This window comes from Aspergillus pseudotamarii, assembly GCF_009193445.1.
Source record: "Aspergillus pseudotamarii strain CBS 117625 unplaced genomic scaffold BDV38scaffold_88, whole genome shotgun sequence".
NCBI classification, from domain to species: Eukaryota; Fungi; Ascomycota; class Eurotiomycetes; order Eurotiales; family Aspergillaceae; genus Aspergillus; species Aspergillus pseudotamarii.
Window position 1 is genome coordinate 93,503 of NW_022475102.1, and position 16,035 is coordinate 109,537.

The 16,035-nt window shown below is 47.8% G+C and overlaps 5 protein-coding genes across 5 annotated transcripts; 3 read left to right on the forward strand and 2 right to left on the reverse strand.

The window, feature by feature from the left end:
* Positions 1–2,195: 2,195 nt before the first annotated feature.
* BDV38DRAFT_262048 (uncharacterized protein) lies at positions 2,196–2,521 on the forward strand. Its single transcript, XM_032056062.1, has one exon. It carries the CDS (start codon positions 2,206–2,208, stop codon positions 2,446–2,448), a length of 243 nt encoding a protein of 80 aa, XP_031908278.1. The 5' UTR covers positions 2,196–2,205; the 3' UTR covers positions 2,449–2,521.
* A 527-nt stretch (positions 2,522–3,048) lies between these two features.
* Positions 3,049–6,079, reverse strand: BDV38DRAFT_262047 (putative RNA polymerase II transcription elongation factor (Ctr9)). Its single transcript, XM_032056061.1, has one exon. The coding sequence runs from the start codon at positions 5,884–5,886 to the stop codon at positions 3,238–3,240; it is 2,649 nt and encodes an 882-aa protein (XP_031908279.1). The 5' UTR covers positions 5,887–6,079; the 3' UTR covers positions 3,049–3,237.
* A 1,373-nt stretch (positions 6,080–7,452) lies between these two features.
* Positions 7,453–8,810, reverse strand: BDV38DRAFT_287977 (lysophospholipid acyltransferase family protein; the record flags this gene model as incomplete). The annotated part of the gene is made up of 2 exons (XM_032060965.1): positions 7,453–7,840; positions 7,936–8,810. 2 exons carry the CDS (start codon positions 8,808–8,810, stop codon positions 7,453–7,455), a joined length of 1,263 nt encoding a protein of 420 aa, XP_031908280.1.
* Positions 8,811–9,191: 381 nt separating this feature from the next.
* BDV38DRAFT_262054 (NADH kinase POS5) lies at positions 9,192–11,756 on the forward strand. Its single transcript, XM_032056063.1, has 4 exons — positions 9,192–9,482; positions 9,544–9,732; positions 9,830–9,944; positions 9,998–11,756. Exons 2-4 carry the CDS (start codon positions 9,579–9,581, stop codon positions 11,067–11,069), a joined length of 1,341 nt encoding a protein of 446 aa, XP_031908281.1. The 5' UTR covers positions 9,192–9,482; positions 9,544–9,578; the 3' UTR covers positions 11,070–11,756.
* Positions 11,757–12,731: 975 nt separating this feature from the next.
* Positions 12,732–15,832, forward strand: BDV38DRAFT_216460 (serine/threonine protein kinase CLA4). Its single transcript, XM_032052717.1, has 4 exons — positions 12,732–12,891; positions 13,038–15,093; positions 15,162–15,261; positions 15,317–15,832. The coding sequence occupies exons 2-4, from the start codon at positions 13,039–13,041 to the stop codon at positions 15,727–15,729; spliced, it is 2,568 nt and encodes an 855-aa protein (XP_031908282.1). The 5' UTR covers positions 12,732–12,891; position 13,038; the 3' UTR covers positions 15,730–15,832.
* The last annotated feature ends 203 nt before the right edge of the window (positions 15,833–16,035 follow it).

Consider the following 16,035-nt stretch of genomic DNA (forward strand, 5'->3'; position numbering starts at 1 on the left):
TTTTGCCCCTTACGAAGCCGACAGTCAATTATGTACAGAGTATGACATGGTCTAACTTTATAAATATGCTAAAAGCAGAGGAAAAAGGAGAGGAAGAGAAGAGATAGTAGAAAAGAAATTACTCTACGATTACGCACCGAACTTAAGGGCATTAACAAAACGCATATTTTATGTCTGTCTACCTACTCCGTACTTTTTTTATGATCCCAGTAGCGTTCTTCAATCCATTAACATCCCACAACAGAGGAAGAAGAAACTCTCGAAGAACAGGAAGACGAAGAAGAAAAGGGGAAAAAGACAAGAGAAAACACCAAGCACCGCTCACCAAGCTGCATACCGTGGAGACGATCAAATCAGGAGATTCTGGTCTATTGAGACTAAAAGTTGTTCGCACAGACACCCAGGAACCCAGGGATCCAGACACGCAGGATGCAGGTACACAAAACCGCGAACTCAGGTCGTAAAATCACAAACCCATGGATCAATTTTTCCCGTGTTGCTGATCGATCGGAATTGGTGCTTACAGGCGAGGGACCTAGAAGTCAATTCCTTCCCTCCTCCCCCCAAAAGGATTTTGACCGGATTGGAAATTAGCGCTAGCCAGGCAGTTCTGACAAGGAATAATACTCTAACCTCGGTAGCTATTACGTTCCCTTGTCATGGGTTATCCTGAAAGGACTGCAGATGGAGACCCAGTCTAGTATATTCTGTCAGCTCCTTGTAGGCAAGTGATCGTGAGACTGGCAACGGAAAAGAATTATGCCAGTCAGCCACGAGCGATTCCACACGGTGCTTCCCGTTGGGTAAGTATCGACGGTAGATAATTGAGGCTTGTTAGATTAAACATAGGCAACTAGTGACGATAGATAGAGATGATAGAAATAGGAATGGATCCTACCTCCTCCTCCTCCTCCTCCTCCTCCTCCTCCTCCTCCTCCTCCTCCTACTACTACTACTACTACTACTACTACTACTACATCATGGAGATCATAAAGGATAGGCACAATGATCTATCTAGCATCTAGATATGAGCCAAGAAATACATATCTAATAAAGCCATACAATTAATTGTACGCCAAACACTTAGAACAACCTGCGGAGGATATGCTGACTTTCTCTTCCCTTTTCCTCCACAGAGGTCTCCAACACCCTTCAAACTTTCAACTTCTTACTGGCTGCGTGTACGGAGTATGTGTTTGCAAGAATAACAATTCAAACACCTGTCATACAGTATACTAGTATTACTGCATAAGCCACTTTCCAGGTACTCGTCTTACTGAGAAGTTCCGAGGAAAGGAAGAAGTACCCAGCAATACAGTCGGACTGTCAGGCACCGGATCATCATTCGCTTAAAGACGCGGACCCATTCCAACGTCTCTCCACTGGGTCTAGTCAGGACGCTAGACAATGACATTAATGGGCCAACTTCCCTGCTGGTTGAACTCTGTACCTGTCCGAGCGGATCCAAGTGCGTTAGCAAGTTACGGAGTAGTAGTACCGGTAAGAGTTAGTAATGCTGTTTTTGTTTCTAATACGGTCGTACAGGGAATTGGGATATTATCATTATTATTATTAGTTTTATTATTCCCTTTTCTTTTTTCCCCGAGAAAAGTAAAAATCAAGACCCTCTTCCCCAAATTATCTACTTATTTGCCTGCTATGTCCTTAACTTGTCTGCATACTAGTGTGTTTGACCGAAACCCCAATCTGTAGTGCATCTGTCCATGGAATGAATAGGATGGCCGTGGTCAGGTCTATTGCGATGGCTAGCGCCAGTAGTGTCATATCCAGAAGGGTGGTAAACACGCCTTACAGTGGACTGTTGTACGTAGTACTACCCTGGGATAGCCGTATAGGATACGTATAGCCTAAATTACACGAGGTTAGTTTGCCCTAGTCGGCTCGGGAGTGGTTGGTCAATAATATGCAGATGCGATGAACCAGTATGTTGGTTGGGTCGGGGGAGGGACTTAGACGGAACTGCTTTAGGGCTTGAGCCTCGAGGGTTTGATCCCACAGCATCAATTATAAGCAGGCATGCCTCGGGTCAAAGGTGGCATGTGCTCTCGCAGTTTAATATCGATCCATACGTATTTTATTTCATCATGGTACAGAGTAGAGAGTACAATATCAAAGCCCTCTGGATTTCTTTGTGGTAATTCTACTACAGAGCACTAATTCCTCTTGTCCACATTTGTATCTGGTATGAGGTGTGTATTTACCTATACCGATACCTTGTACGATTGCCTCCTATCTTGTCTAAATTTACACTATACATATCCACGTCATATCTGCTTGCTGATCACACCGCCAGGCAGCGTTCCTGTGCCTGTATGCCTGCGTGCATTAACTCTGCGGGATGGCAAGCTTTTCTTTCTATCTACAACTAGTAATGATATTTGCTATTCTTTTTGCTTGATCAGCTACCGTCACTTGTTTTTTTCTTGACTTGAGCTCCCACTCCTCGTATCTCATACATGAATTCCGAGCATCCTTAATTAGGTTATATTCACAAAAGCACCAAATCTGAAATCTCGTGTCAACTACTACTACTCTTTTATATGTATGTACAGAGTACATACCTCCGTATCTATCCTGTACCCGATCTGAAAAAAGAAAAGTGCCACACTACTGTCTCAGACACGAACCTTACAGGCAACCCGTCTCTTCCCAGCCTTAATTATTATTAGTTTATTTTATTTTTTATTTCCCCCCCCCTCTCTCCCTCCCTTCCTCTGTCCTGGCTGGCTCTATAGACCATCTTCTATTTAGCGTGTCTCACATGTTCTCCATCGTTCGGCCTCCTGACGATCGCTTGTGTCTAGACTTCGCTCTAGTGATGCTGACGAGGCAATTTTATTAATTACTAGGCTAGTTACTCTGAAGGACAGGGAGCAAAGGCCCTTGGCTTCTCCAAGAGGTTATACTTGCTTGCTTTTGTTCGAATTATAAATCATAATACCCCCGTACATCAATCTCGAATACCCATGTGCCTTGAGATTAGGTAGCCTGGTTGTACTATACGTTGAAAATCAATAGAGCCTCAATCTCCTGATATTCTGTAATTAATAGGGAGGAAATCAGATTGTTCATTCCAATACTGCTTATAAACATGTCCCAGGTTTGCCTTCAATTCTCCCAACGCCTGGATCCTCTTGATACAGAATAAAGTAAAAGCGTAGCAGAAGACATACACTACAAAGTAACGGAGGAGCAGAATGCTGCCTTAGCATATCTTCACTCTTCCATCGAAGCATCATTAACGCCCGCGTTGTCGCTGAACAAATCATCTGCACCATCGTCCCCATTCTCTGATACTGTCATCGTTCTGGGCTGGTTCTTTTCTTCTTCCTCCTCCTCCTCCTCCTCCTCTTCTTCGTCGTCAGCAATCCGACGATTCGCTTTCGCTCGGCGCCGTTGAATTACGTTTTCCCCATCTTCATCTGCACCGGTATCAACCATCTCCTGGTCGTGATCTGATTCCGCCGCCGGTGTCGTGGCGGCTTCGGCCCCGTCCTCCTCATCGGAATCCACCACCAGTTCACTGCTCTTATACTTGCTCTGCGTTTTTCCGCCCGACCGACGTTCCAGTCGCCGCCGTTTCTTGGGGGCCGCTTCACCCTCGCTTTCTGGGTCTGAGCTTCCAGCCCTGGTCGGTGATTCGCCGTCACTGATGAAGTCGTCCTCTGCCCGCTTCTTCTTGCGTTTCGTCGAAGATGATTTCTTCTTACGTTTCACCTTAGCGCCTGTATCCGATTCCGTTGTTAACTCCGCTTCCTCTCGCGCGCGTTCCTCCTCCGCCCGCTGCTCCGCTAATCGCTGTGCTTCCTCCACCATTCGCTGCCGTTCCTCTGCAATTCGCTGTTTGCGCTCGCGCTCTGCCTCTTGCGCCTTGCGAACTTCCTCCTCGCGCCGGCGGATCTCGGCTTCACGAGCCTCGCGAGCCTGCTGAAGTTTAGCCGCATTCTTTTCTTCGTACTCCTTCTGACTCTGGAGGGCTCGTTCGAGCTGTTTGATGATTGTCTTGCCCATGTTAGCTCGCTGTTCCAAGGCCCCCGCTGGGTAAGGAGGGTTCTTCGCCTGTGAAATGCGTCCGAAAGATTCGACCGCCTCACGAAGACCATCAGAGGCATCCTGCACATCTTGCACAGTCTTCTGCGTCTCCGGTAGACTGTATGCCAGAGAGGCGATCTGATTTTGTACAAACGCCACATTAAATTCTAGATGCACCTGGGATGGCGCGACAGAATGCGCTCGTCGTGCATAATCCAGGGCAGTCTTCATAGCCGACAAGCTCATCTCTTGCTTCCCTTTCAACAGCCATACTCGGCCTAAGCATGCTAGAATTTGCGCATCACGAGCACGGTCTTTCGATAGCGCGGCCTCGTAATGTTCGATAGATCGCGCATGCTGCCGTAGTTCCGCGTATACATGCCCAAGGTTTAGGTAGACACTAGAGTCTCTCAAGGTGTCCCGAATCTTGGAAAATATGTGCACTGCAGTGCTGTAGTCCTTCTTAGCATCTACCAGAGCAATGGCAATACCCTGAGCCGCATAAGCATTCTGAGGATCTAGCTGAAGAGCTTTGTCGAAGAATTCCACTGCCCGCTCGTACATCTTACGGCGCTTCTCTTTCTCCTGATCGGTCTCACGGCGCATATCGCGTGCTGTCATGAGGTGGACATTACCCATCCCAGTCAACGAGTAGCGGTCGTGTTTGTCGAAGTATTGCAGGGTATGCTTGTAATGACGTTGCTCCTGGTCCTCGGCCAGATTTGCAACACGTTTCTTAGACTTGCTGAGGTACCAGCCGAACAGAGCACGGACCTCAAGATTCGTCGAATCTGCTTCGTACAGCTTGGCCATCCTTTTGGGGCCTTCATCCGTGGGGCTCTGCCGTAGGGCAATATATGTCAACCTAGCGCTGGCTTCCGTATAATCACAGTGGCGTTCCAGGAGACCTTCATACACCTTCTTTGCTTCTTCCGACATGTCGGAGGCCTCGTATGTTCGTCCGAGATTATAACTGATGGTCGTGACCAGGGCATCCGTGTCATGCTCGCTTTCTTTCTCCTGTGACCGTACGCAGGCATTCAACGCCGTTTCAAACATAGTTCGCGCTTGGTCTACCTTCTCAGCCTGGTACAAAAAGCAACCCATATTGCTGAGAAGCTGAGGCGGTAGGTTTACCCGAAGAGTAGCTTTGGCCTGCTCCCGATTTTCAAGGCCTTCTGGATATTCATCCTCAATAATCGCTGCCAGCTGCAATTCCTCGAGCTGAGACAGGCACAGCATGCTCTTCTCAGGGGCTGTACGCTCATACAAGCGGGCCAAATACACCAGAACTGACTCATCCGGTGGGAGTTTCTTGCCTTCATCCTTCCAGAGGGCGCGAACCGATTCTAGAAGACTGATTGCCTTTTTGGCTTCGGCTGACTTGTCTTCTCTGCTACCAATTTTCTCGGTCGCAAAGACCTCCTCTGCATAAAGCGCACCGAGCAGTATCATGCATTCTGGGTTCTTGGTTTGCTGTATAATCTTCTCCAGTCGAAATTTGGCACCATCGTAATCTTTATTAAAAACTTGCATCTGTACCGTGCCGAACCTGGCAGGCAAATACCCCTTATCACCGCCACCACGAGCTTGATCAGAGCGATTATAGAATTCTGCAGCACGAGGAAGGTCGCCCTCGTAATGCGCCTTACGACCGAGCAGAAACCAACCATCGCTAGCTATTTGCATCACGTCCGTGTGCTCGATCGCTTTGCGGGCTAAGGTTTCGACAGTAGAGTAAGACTTCCTCAAAAGAAAATAACCCCCAAACAAGGCGCCAGTCATGGGGTATTCTTTATCCAACTTGAAAGCTTTTTGTGTGTACTGGGTCATGGCCACCTTATACAAGGAGCCAAACGCAGGATCTGTCGTGGCGTGTCGGGAACTATCATAGAGGTAGTAGACGGCGAGTAGAATATTGGCAACTTTGGAGTCAGGGTTCTATAGAGCACGTACACGATCAGCATGTGGTGTAAAAGGATAGTATTGCAGGATCCACGTACCAATGCCAAAGCTCGTTCCCACGCAGCTTTCGCCTGGTCTTTAAAGCCCAGGTGCCACAGGCAGCACCCAATACCAATGCGAGGATCAGGGTCTGTTAAACTAGGCATCTTCATTAAAACTCTCTGGTAACCCTCCAGTGCCTCTGCATATCTTCCAAGCATGTACTGTGCCCTTGCGCGACCAAGAATTGCCATCACATTTCTACCCCCGAAGGCTTTTGACGACTCCTCGAAGCATTTAAGAGCCTGTCTAAGAGACTCAACTCGCTCGGACGTGTCAACTGTACCAGGACGAGCTGGCCTCGGGGGATGCAACGATGCGCGCAAAAGGGACAACACTCCGCGGGCTAGAAATAGGGGTGGGAAAGCTGGGTTCAGGCGAGATGCCTCATTTAATGTCGACGTCGCCAGCTGTAGGTAATGGTCCTTTGTTTTAGCTTCAGCATACAATTCTCCTTCGGGTGCAACTCGGGGCGCTTGTCGGCTCTTCAACATAAGCAACCAGCATACCCAGCCCAGCAAGCCGAGCTTCTCTTTCGTCGCTCCATGAGCGACCGATGCCAACCCTTTGTTGAGGATGTCGATAGCATGGTCGATTTGCTTCTGTTTGGCATAAGCGAGCGCGATAATAACCCAGAAATTTTTTGCGGCTTTTTCATTCTCTAATAGAGTGCAAAGCTCCGTAGGATCGTCCGGAAGACCTTCCAGACTGACCTCGACCTCGCTGTCCAGGGTAGATGCAGGAATATCAATGGCAGAAGGAATGTCCGAAAAACGAAAGTTCGCCAATGATTTAACAGTGGAATGTGTTTCGCCATTTATGCCATTGGTGTGATCACTTCGTAGGGACGCCATGGCGCATGAAAGGTGTTCCTTTGGAAGTCGATGAGACACGGAAGGTGTGGTGGATGTCTAGAGTAGGGATTGTTGCAAGGTTCAGCTCATGATCGTACTATATGAAACGATTGCCAGTGAAAATGAGAAACACGTCCTCCTGCTGAGACCCCGAGCAGGAAGAGCGTTCTTGAATTAGCAGCAACTCGAGACGACAAAACCGGCAGTGTTGCCCTCGACTTGGTGCGGGTAGATTGACAGGGTCGGAACCTGAGGCTGGAGCCCGTGCTGAGGCTGGAGTTCCACCGCCACATGTGGCTGCGATATCTTAACTCTACCAAGTAGTCAACATTTTCAATCAATGATTAGTTTATGATTCCTGCAATCAAATGAATGAAAGAAAACGGGTAAACTTGGATTATTAACATACATCATACGTCAGAGCAGATTGGGGGAGGGAAAGTGAATCTCTTTTCGAATACTATCATCCACTAAACGCATCTCTCATAATCGTAGTAAGAATAGCTAATTTTAAGAACTATAAAAGGTAAACTCTTGCTTGTCAAAAACCCAAGAGTTTTGGTACTTTGCACAGAAGAGCAGCGCCAATTAATACCATAAATATACGCCCGACTTCACTCCAATGTCTCAGTCTAACAAATACTTCCACGTATCCAGCAGCGGCGGCAGCTTTTAGACTTTCGGAAACGCCCACGTTGTGAACAAAGCCCCCTAAATCAGATGGAAATCTTCCCGTCTCGAAGTATTCATCAAGCAGCTGGTCCTTTTCCGTCCACCGGGCCCTGAGCCAGGCATCGAATTCCTTCTGGTCATCTAATGGTATGTCTGATACAGAAAATCGTCGCCAGTACATATTAACGGATGTCGGGGGTCTTCCCTGAAGATATGTTGATCGGAGCGTGAAGTATTTATCGGGATAGCTTCCTTTTCTACCTCAGAAGTTAGTCGTGGAATTTTTTTTTTTGCTCCCCCTTCCCCTCCCGCTTCCCACCCAAAAGACAATTTGACATTCATAGGGACTTACGGAGGTCCTTCGTAGGCTACGGTGCAGTCGTACACCCAATCAACCGTGCCCCTCAATTGTTGTAGGCAAAAAAAGAGGCCGGTCGACCGCGGGAGAACCTCGTGCCTTAGAGGTGGAAACCCTTGCTTTTGGCCATACTCATCACTACGCCTCTTGGTATTAATTGACAAATTCGTCCCTTCAGGAAAGATTAACAGCCACATGGGGTCATATTCAGACGATTCTGACTTGGAGCCTGAATGCCGGGTTTTCAACTTCTCCAAACGATGCTGTAGCCGGGGTTTGTCGGATAGCCATTTGCGAGCCATGAAAATAAAGCCGTAAAATGTCATACCTTGACCGACAATCGGGATGTACTTGAGAGACTCTTTGAGGATGATGAAAATGCGGCCATGCATAATGTTCGTATACGCGACCCACCACAAGTAAATCCAATCGGTATAAACCTGGTGATTAGCAATCAAAACCAAGCGCTCCGGAAATTCAGTTTTCAACCGGCCATCTTCTGTCAGGTGAATTTGGCCTTGCACACTCTTATCGCCACTAACTCTAACAAATGTCGGACAGCCCCATTGTGTAAGAGCTGTGATGACCAGCCCGAAGGACTGCTTCGTGTATGCCATGTATGCATAATAATAATCCTTGCTTATTAGATAGAGAGGAGCACCGAGCACCTGAGTCACTAGAATGGCGACACAACAGCAGTTGAACCATGTTGCAAGCAAGAGGGATCGAAGCACTTGCATTGGGATCCCATGTTTAAGCCGTGGTTCCATGTCATTGTGAGTTCGAGAGGTTTGATCTATGCTTCCTATACGTTGCCAGGTTGAATTCTCTTTTCGCTGGTGAGGCTCAGGGCAAGGGTCACCCGTCATGTTGGATTGCTAGTGGCCAAAAGAGTACCGGATTCTGTTGAGTTGGTAGATGAGACGCTTTGTTACGGTGTAAATTTATTCTTAACCTGAGGATCACGCAACCGGAAATTAGTCGAGCGGTTGCATATAAGGAAAGGCAGTCTCGTACTCGAGCGAAAGATCAACTTGAAGAATCCCAAGGAAATTTTTCAGTTTGATGTCTATCAGTTCAGGCCATGCCCAGGGCCGCGAAGCAAAACAGAAAGACCAGAGGATATCCTATATATAAGGTATATAGGATGAAGTGAATGGATGGTATGTAGGAGCTAAGGTGCTAGGTACGGGATAACGCCTGACCGCAATGATTGGGATCTTGCCAACCCGAGAGCCAAGACGTCCGATACTAGTACTACTAGTAGTACTAGTAGGCAAGGCACCTGCCGATTTAATGACGTCCTCATACGTCAAGCTCTCAGGGCGGTCAGGCTCTTAAGTTAGGGATTATCCTTCGCCCCATCAAAGATCTGGAGCGACAGTTGTTGATTTACAGGGTCTTTCTTCCCTTCTACCTTTACGGGATCGGCAAGAAAAATTCAAGGTTTAATAAATATATGTCTTCCGGGAATGATTCCATGCTTTAGATCAGGGTTGTCCTACAGGAGTTGAGCTCGGAAGATGAAAGGAGAAGTACAGGTGAGCTTATATCCGAACAATGAAAATAGCCGCCGTTTACAGCGCTAATCTCTACATCAAGTCTTAGTTTAAAAAGCTGTTCATTCTTTACTCAATATGCAAGCGACTATTCTTCGGGTGCAACCATTTCGGTCCAAGATTAGCATAACAAAGTACACACCATGGAAGCGACCCTTTTCGTCTTCTCTTCGCCGCTGTGAAATCAGAGATATAGAGACACTACCTCAGCGTCTATTACCTAAATACGAAGGTGTGCGTCTCTACAAATTTGTAGAACTGCTTCTCCCTCACTAGATAATGAGAAATAATGCGACATCAGACTATGTCTTACTGATTCTTTGTCCCAGAATCTTGGGAGGGCGATCTCCTTGCTCTTCAATGGCCAGCGCCCCCTCGAAATGTCTTTGTTGTGAAAAAGGACTGCGTGCCAACAGTAACGGAATCACTGGTTGAATTTGCGAAGTACGGTAGCCGTCTTAACACCTTGGAGAAGCTAACTGACAGTTTTTGTCTAGTCATGTAACATCTACATATCCATCTATCGCCCTGATCCTAGAGCCGAAGACTGCCGAAGAAATTCATTCAAGCTTTCCTTTTCCTATCTACTCAGCTCCATTGGACAGGCTAGCCTCGGCGCTACATAGTAAGGCGGACCTTACGGTTACTCTTGGTGGGGATGGAACTATTTTGCATGCCTCTTCCTTATTCGCTACATGTTACAATGTACCCCCCGTGCTTTCATTCAGCATGGGTACGCTGGGGTTTTTAAGCGAGTGGAAGTTCGAGGAGTACAAACGCGCATTTCGTGAGGTATACATGTCCGGCGCGGGAGTAGGGGATCGAGCTCCTATGTTAGAAGCGTCGAGGTGTACTGCAACGGATTATCAAGCGGATTTTGAGACAGGCCCTACGGGATGGTCGTCGGTTCGTGGGAAATCAATGGGCTCGAGTCGCGGAGCTCGCATCTTGATGCGGAACCGCTTAAAAGTGGGCCTTTTCACCGCTGATGGGAGACCTGTTCAGCAAGACCGAAGGTCAACTTCTATGCAGAGTAGATTGAGCAGCCAGGGAGTGTATGTATTGAACGAAGTGCTCCTCCATCGTGGCAAGGAACCGCATCTTGCGGTGGTGAATGTTTATGTCGGAGGGCGATTCCTTACAGAGGCAGTAGCGGATGGGATCATCATCTCGACGCCCACGGGTAGTACCGCATACAGCTTGAGTAGTGGTGGAAGTATTGTTCATCCCCTGGTACCTTCGGTTCTACTAACCCCAATCTGCGCCCGGAGTCTGAGTTTCCGGCCTGTGGTTCTACCATCCAGCACGCCGATTACGCTGAAATTGAGTGAGAAGAATCGGGGTCGTGAATTAGAGATGAGTATTGACGGGGTCAACATGGGTCAGGGAATGGCAGTCGGTATGGAGGTCCGGGTATGGAATGAAGAGATGCGGCATGGCAAGAACGAATGGCAAGGAGGAGTGCCATGTGTAATGAGGAGAATTATGGGTGGTGAGGCGCATGATGGATGGGTTGGCGGTCTGAATGGGCTGCTTAAATTTAACTACCCCTTCGGTGAAGAACCATGATGAACCGACAGAGGATCATCCATATTTTCGATCTATTATTATGAAAACTTATCCTGAGAGTTTATTTACTTTACCATCTACTGCCAGGAAACGACTTCTCCGGGAGGTCCCACTTGGAGCAAAACCATCTCAATGTTGCCTGGTGGACAGTCTATATGGCCTTATCGCTGCTATAGTGCGGAATGTGTCATGCGTATGGCTGATTACTCTTTAGTTGGTGGTATTCTATAAATTATAGTTTACGAAAGAGAGAAAGGCGGAGGTTGCTTGTATCAGTCGAGTGGACCGCCCAAGTTCTTGGATCTATGGAACGACAACCCGTGGGTCGACATTATCTCTTTTGGACAAGACCAGGTGTGATTGATTTGAGGGCGAGCGATTGGATACATCCAACAGTGGCAGGATATTTGAACAAACATAGATGCTCTATGGGCCCAACTCGGGTTATCTTCCGTGCACGATTGTTCATGAAAGTGCTTCAATGCCTACTAATTGCTTGAGTTAGGGGGCAAGCCCCGTGAGATTGCTGCATGCTCCAACCAGTCACATTTTAGTTTACATGGTAGTCATCTTTTTCATCAGGGAAATTGGTAGTTTTCTGGTCCAAACTCGTTATTTATGTGATTTACTCTGTCAGTCCACCTATAGCGCATTATTTGGGTAGCAATAACTCTGCGCCACTTACCGCAGCCTACTCTATCTTTTTGTCAGAGAAAAACACTTAATTCTCCTCCTGGTACAACCTTTTCTCACTTAATACAAAGGTCAAAGTTTTGAACGTGGCCGTTCCACCTTCGATCCGAACCCTCTATATCATCTTCCTCATGGATACCTGAAACCTCTAAGAAACTAACCTTTGGTTGTTAATTAAGGGGCGCTGGATATGATGTGAACTCCGGTAGAAATAAAGTACTAGTGTTACAAATGTATTCTTTCAATTATGAGGAGCCCCTGTATCATGTTCAATATCCAGCTAAAGCAAGAATGCAAAGGAGAGTAAATGAACATATCAAAGTAGAACCATTTTAATAGTAATAGCTTACTAGATCCTAGAGCGCTCTTTGCAACCGTGACCGCTCTCGAAGTCTGAGCGCTTTTCCTGTGACAAGTGCCGCGCCCCTTGACTTGCGATGGGTTCCCGCTGTTAGTTGAAACCTCAGTTACAATTTCCCTTTCCTTCCTCCCCCCCTCCCTGTTCTCCTTGGATTCCCGTCCCTCCCCTGGTACTTCGTTTTCTCTCTATTCCTCGCCTTTCTCTTCTTTCCTATGCATTGTTAATATTGCAAATTCTTGTTCTTTTTACTATTTTCCTGCAGGACAGTCCCTTGTCTCAGTGAGCATAGGTCCTTTATTATTGTCACTGTTGCATTGGTGAGTCTTCTCACCGCGTTCTGAAGGGTCAAGGTACCCCGAGACCTTTGCGCTCAGTCATACTCGCTGGTGCGAGGAGACCTTTCTGTTTTCAAAAGCCAAAAGGTATTGTCAGGTAAGGTCTCTCTTATTCGAACTATCAATAAAAATAAAGAAGAAAAAATACTGGCAATGCTCCTCCCATCTCGACTGAGGTCTACCCTACTGTTTTGTTGGCGGATCGACTCATTGCTGCTGTAGGATTCGCGGATTCTGCACACCAGACCTTTTAGGTTTGGGACTCATGGGGCTTGAAGCGCCAGCCTTGTTTGAAGTTGGGCTCCATTCAGTTCTGACAATATACAGTAACTAACGAAATAACCGAACCATAAACGGATACCCCTCGTACCCGCTGTGAAGTAAGAAGTTATCTACCTGGAGCCCGTGCGCTTCTCGTCTCAACTTATGGAAAGTAAGTCGGTGTTGCTTTCTCTATCACTACTGCCCAGCAGCCATTTGTGAATCTGCTACGGAATACACTGATGGCATTTGTCCTATTTTTTTTTATAATCCAAGAGACATTGGGACCTTTGAACGGTGACTGACGGTGACACTCAGGATGTACTCTCCCGATCAGTTCATGAATCCTGGGCCAGCACCGCGACCACTAGCTGAGCGTCCGAAGCTAAATTTGCCTGCTAACTCCTCAAATACGGTCGCCTCCTTCAGCCAAATGAGCCTAGACTCCCCCAGTACACCAGGGTCAGCCAACTTGTCATTATTCCCGAATACTAGCACCACGTCTCTTACACAAACAAAAACCAACCAGTCGGGACAAGGAGGGGTAGCCGTCATCAAAGAAGGGTATGTTCGTTGCAAGGAAGACAAATTTCTGGCTACCTGGAACCAGCGATATTTGATGCTTCGAGAGTCCCGATTAGACTTTTTGAAGAATGAGACGGGTAGGGTAGTCTTATCTATCCCGCTTCAGACCGTCACCGCTGTCTCCCGTTCCGAAGACACTCGGATGGCCTTCGAAGTTATTCGTCTGGCCAATCAGAAAGATGCCACCTCTAAGGCTGCTCTGATTACACGCGACGTGCCAACCAAGAGCATTACCTGTGAGGTTAAGAGTGATGACGAGATCTATGACTGGATTGACAAGATCTACGAGCGCTGCCCGGGAATGGGAGGCGTAAGCAATCCGACCAATTTCAGTCACCGTGTTCACGTCGGTTTCGACCCGAGGACAGGCGCCTTTGTGGGATTGCCGCCTGAATGGGAGAAGCTGCTAACTGCATCGGCTATTACCAAAGAAGACTATAAGAAGAACCCCCAGGCCGTCATCGAAGTTCTCCAGTTTTACTCCGATATAAAGATGCGCGAACAAAACCCACAGTATTCCGCCGGATTAGCCTCTCCCCTGTCAAACCAGCAACCAAAACCTTACAACAGCAATACGGTTGGCAGTTCTATTGCTCCCCCAAGACCGCCACCACCAGCCCCATCCCAACGCCTAGACAGCGGCCACTCCAATCGCTCCCCTGGTTCATCACCCTCGCAGGCGCACAGCAAGTCAGAATCAGATCGTGCTTTGGAACAGCAGCAACAGCTGGAGAGGATGAAGGAGATGGCGGACCAGGAGCGTCGACGCATGGAGGAAGAAGCTCGCCGTGCTCGTCAACGCGAAGAAGAGCAAAATAGGCTCGATCAAGAAGCGTATAACTCCTCACTTCCAAAGACTCGCGTCCCTCTGGCTAAACAGGAGCTTGGCGGCTATGGCGCTGATCCGTCGATGAACGAGCGCTATAAACCAAGCCGTCCCGCCCCGCAGGCTCCTAGCTCAGCTCGACAAGACTCTGCACGCCAGCTCACTGCTCAGCGTCCAGCACCAGCTCCTCCGACTAGCTCCAACCAGGGCCAACGGCCGGGGGAGTACGGATCGGCTAACGGCCCCGGAATTGCGCGCGCTCCAGGGTCAGACCAATCTTCTCCCAGTTCGCGTTACCCTGCGCATGATCCGCGAGCACAGTCCTCTGCGGCGCGCGCTCAGAACAATGGTACCAAACAGCAGGCTCAGGGCCCACCACCCAGCAAACTTCCTGCTCCCGTGCAGCCAGTGAAGCCTCTGAATATTGCGAACAAGCAGGCAACTAATAAGAACGTTCCCGATGGTGTCCGTCAAGCTGAAGCTGCCCTAACTAAGAAAGCTGAGCCCCGACAGAGGGAAGTTCGCATGTCAGCAATGTCTGAGAACGAAGTCATGGATCGACTTAGGTCCGTCGTCTCTAAAGACAATCCCAACGAATCTTACAGTAAGCAACGCAAGATTGGACAAGGTGCTTCTGGATCTGTGTATGTCGCGCGTGTTAAAGAACATGCTGTTTCTCCAGTTGCACGCGAACTGTACCGCCAATATGGACCTCGAACTCAGGTTGCAATCAAACAAATGGATCTGCGTAGTCAGCCACGAAAGGAGCTTATTGTCAACGAGATCATTGTGATGAAAGACAGTCAGCATGCCAATATTGTCAACTTTCTCGACTCATTCTTGCAAGAGCAAAGCAATGAGCTTTGGGTTGTTATGGAATTCATGGAGGGCGGTGCTCTCACAGATGTCATTGACAACAACCCTGTAATCCAGGAAGATCAGATCGCTACCATTTGTTCAGAGGTATGTTGATACTACTAAGCACGTTAAGACATTAAAATACACGTGGATTATACTAATCATCTCCATAGACTTGCAAAGGACTGGCACACCTACATAGCCAAAACATCATCCACCGGGATATCAAGAGTGATAATGTCCTTCTTGACCGCGCTGGTCATGTAAAGATTAGTAAGTAACCCCCATGTATCGAACAATCCAATATCACGCTAACAAAGAATTGTAGCTGACTTTGGATTCTGTGCTAAACTTACTGAATCAAAGAGCAAGCGTGCAACGATGGTTGGGACGCCGTACTGGATGGCCCCAGAAGTTGTCAAACAGAAGGAATATGGACCTAAAGTCGACTGCTGGTCACTAGGAATTATGGCTATCGAGATGATTGAGTCAGAGCCCCCCTACCTGAACGAGGAACCGCTTAAAGCTCTATATCTTATTGCTACCAATGGCACTCCCCGCCTAAAGAAACCCGAAAAGTTGAGCAAGGAACTTAAATCCTTCCTCAGCCAGTGTCTGTGTGTCGACGTTCGCAGTCGCGCCACTGCAGAAGAACTGCTAGCTCACGAATTCCTGAAGTCTGGCTGTAGTCTCCCTAGTCTTGCGGAGTTACTCCGTTGGAAGAAGAACAACGGACAGTGATGTGCCGGAGATCGCATGCTGTGGTGATAACACAAAACTGAGACGAGCTTTACCCCCATTACATGTTTTACCTTTTACGATTTACATTAGATCTTGTCTCACGCACATATGGCTCCCATTTACGCGCCTCCGGATGATATCTGTTCGCTTATGACTTGCATTACAATCATCTTTTTTTCTTGTGTGATATCCAAATTATAAAGCTATGTCTTTCGGACTTGGCATGGATAATACGGCGTTATGTTTGGTGTTTGAATCCTCGTTTACCACAGCTTCTACTGCCGTGAATAATCTATTCTATATCTG

What these genes read in the sequence shown, in the direction of transcription:
- BDV38DRAFT_262048 (XM_032056062.1), top strand. Translation starts at nt 2,206, where the DNA reads ATGAGGTGTGTATTTACCTATACCGATACCTTGTACGATTGCCTCCTA.
- BDV38DRAFT_262047 (XM_032056061.1), bottom strand. Translation starts at nt 5,886, where the DNA reads ATGACCCAGTACACACAAAAAGCTTTCAAGTTGGATAAAGAATACCCC.
- BDV38DRAFT_262054 (XM_032056063.1), top strand. Translation starts at nt 9,579, where the DNA reads ATGCAAGCGACTATTCTTCGGGTGCAACCATTTCGGTCCAAGATTAGC. An exon ending in TCTATTACCTAAATACGAAG is followed by an intron (nt 9,733 to 9,829) that starts GTGTGCGTCTCT and finishes TCTTTGTCCCAG; the next exon opens with AATCTTGGGAGGGCGATCTC. An exon ending in TCACTGGTTGAATTTGCGAA is followed by an intron (nt 9,945 to 9,997) that starts GTACGGTAGCCG and finishes GTTTTTGTCTAG; the next exon opens with TCATGTAACATCTACATATC.
- BDV38DRAFT_216460 (XM_032052717.1), top strand. Translation starts at nt 13,039, where the DNA reads ATGTACTCTCCCGATCAGTTCATGAATCCTGGGCCAGCACCGCGACCA. An exon ending in TCGCTACCATTTGTTCAGAG is followed by an intron (nt 15,094 to 15,161) that starts GTATGTTGATAC and finishes TCATCTCCATAG; the next exon opens with ACTTGCAAAGGACTGGCACA. An exon ending in CGCTGGTCATGTAAAGATTA is followed by an intron (nt 15,262 to 15,316) that starts GTAAGTAACCCC and finishes AAAGAATTGTAG; the next exon opens with CTGACTTTGGATTCTGTGCT.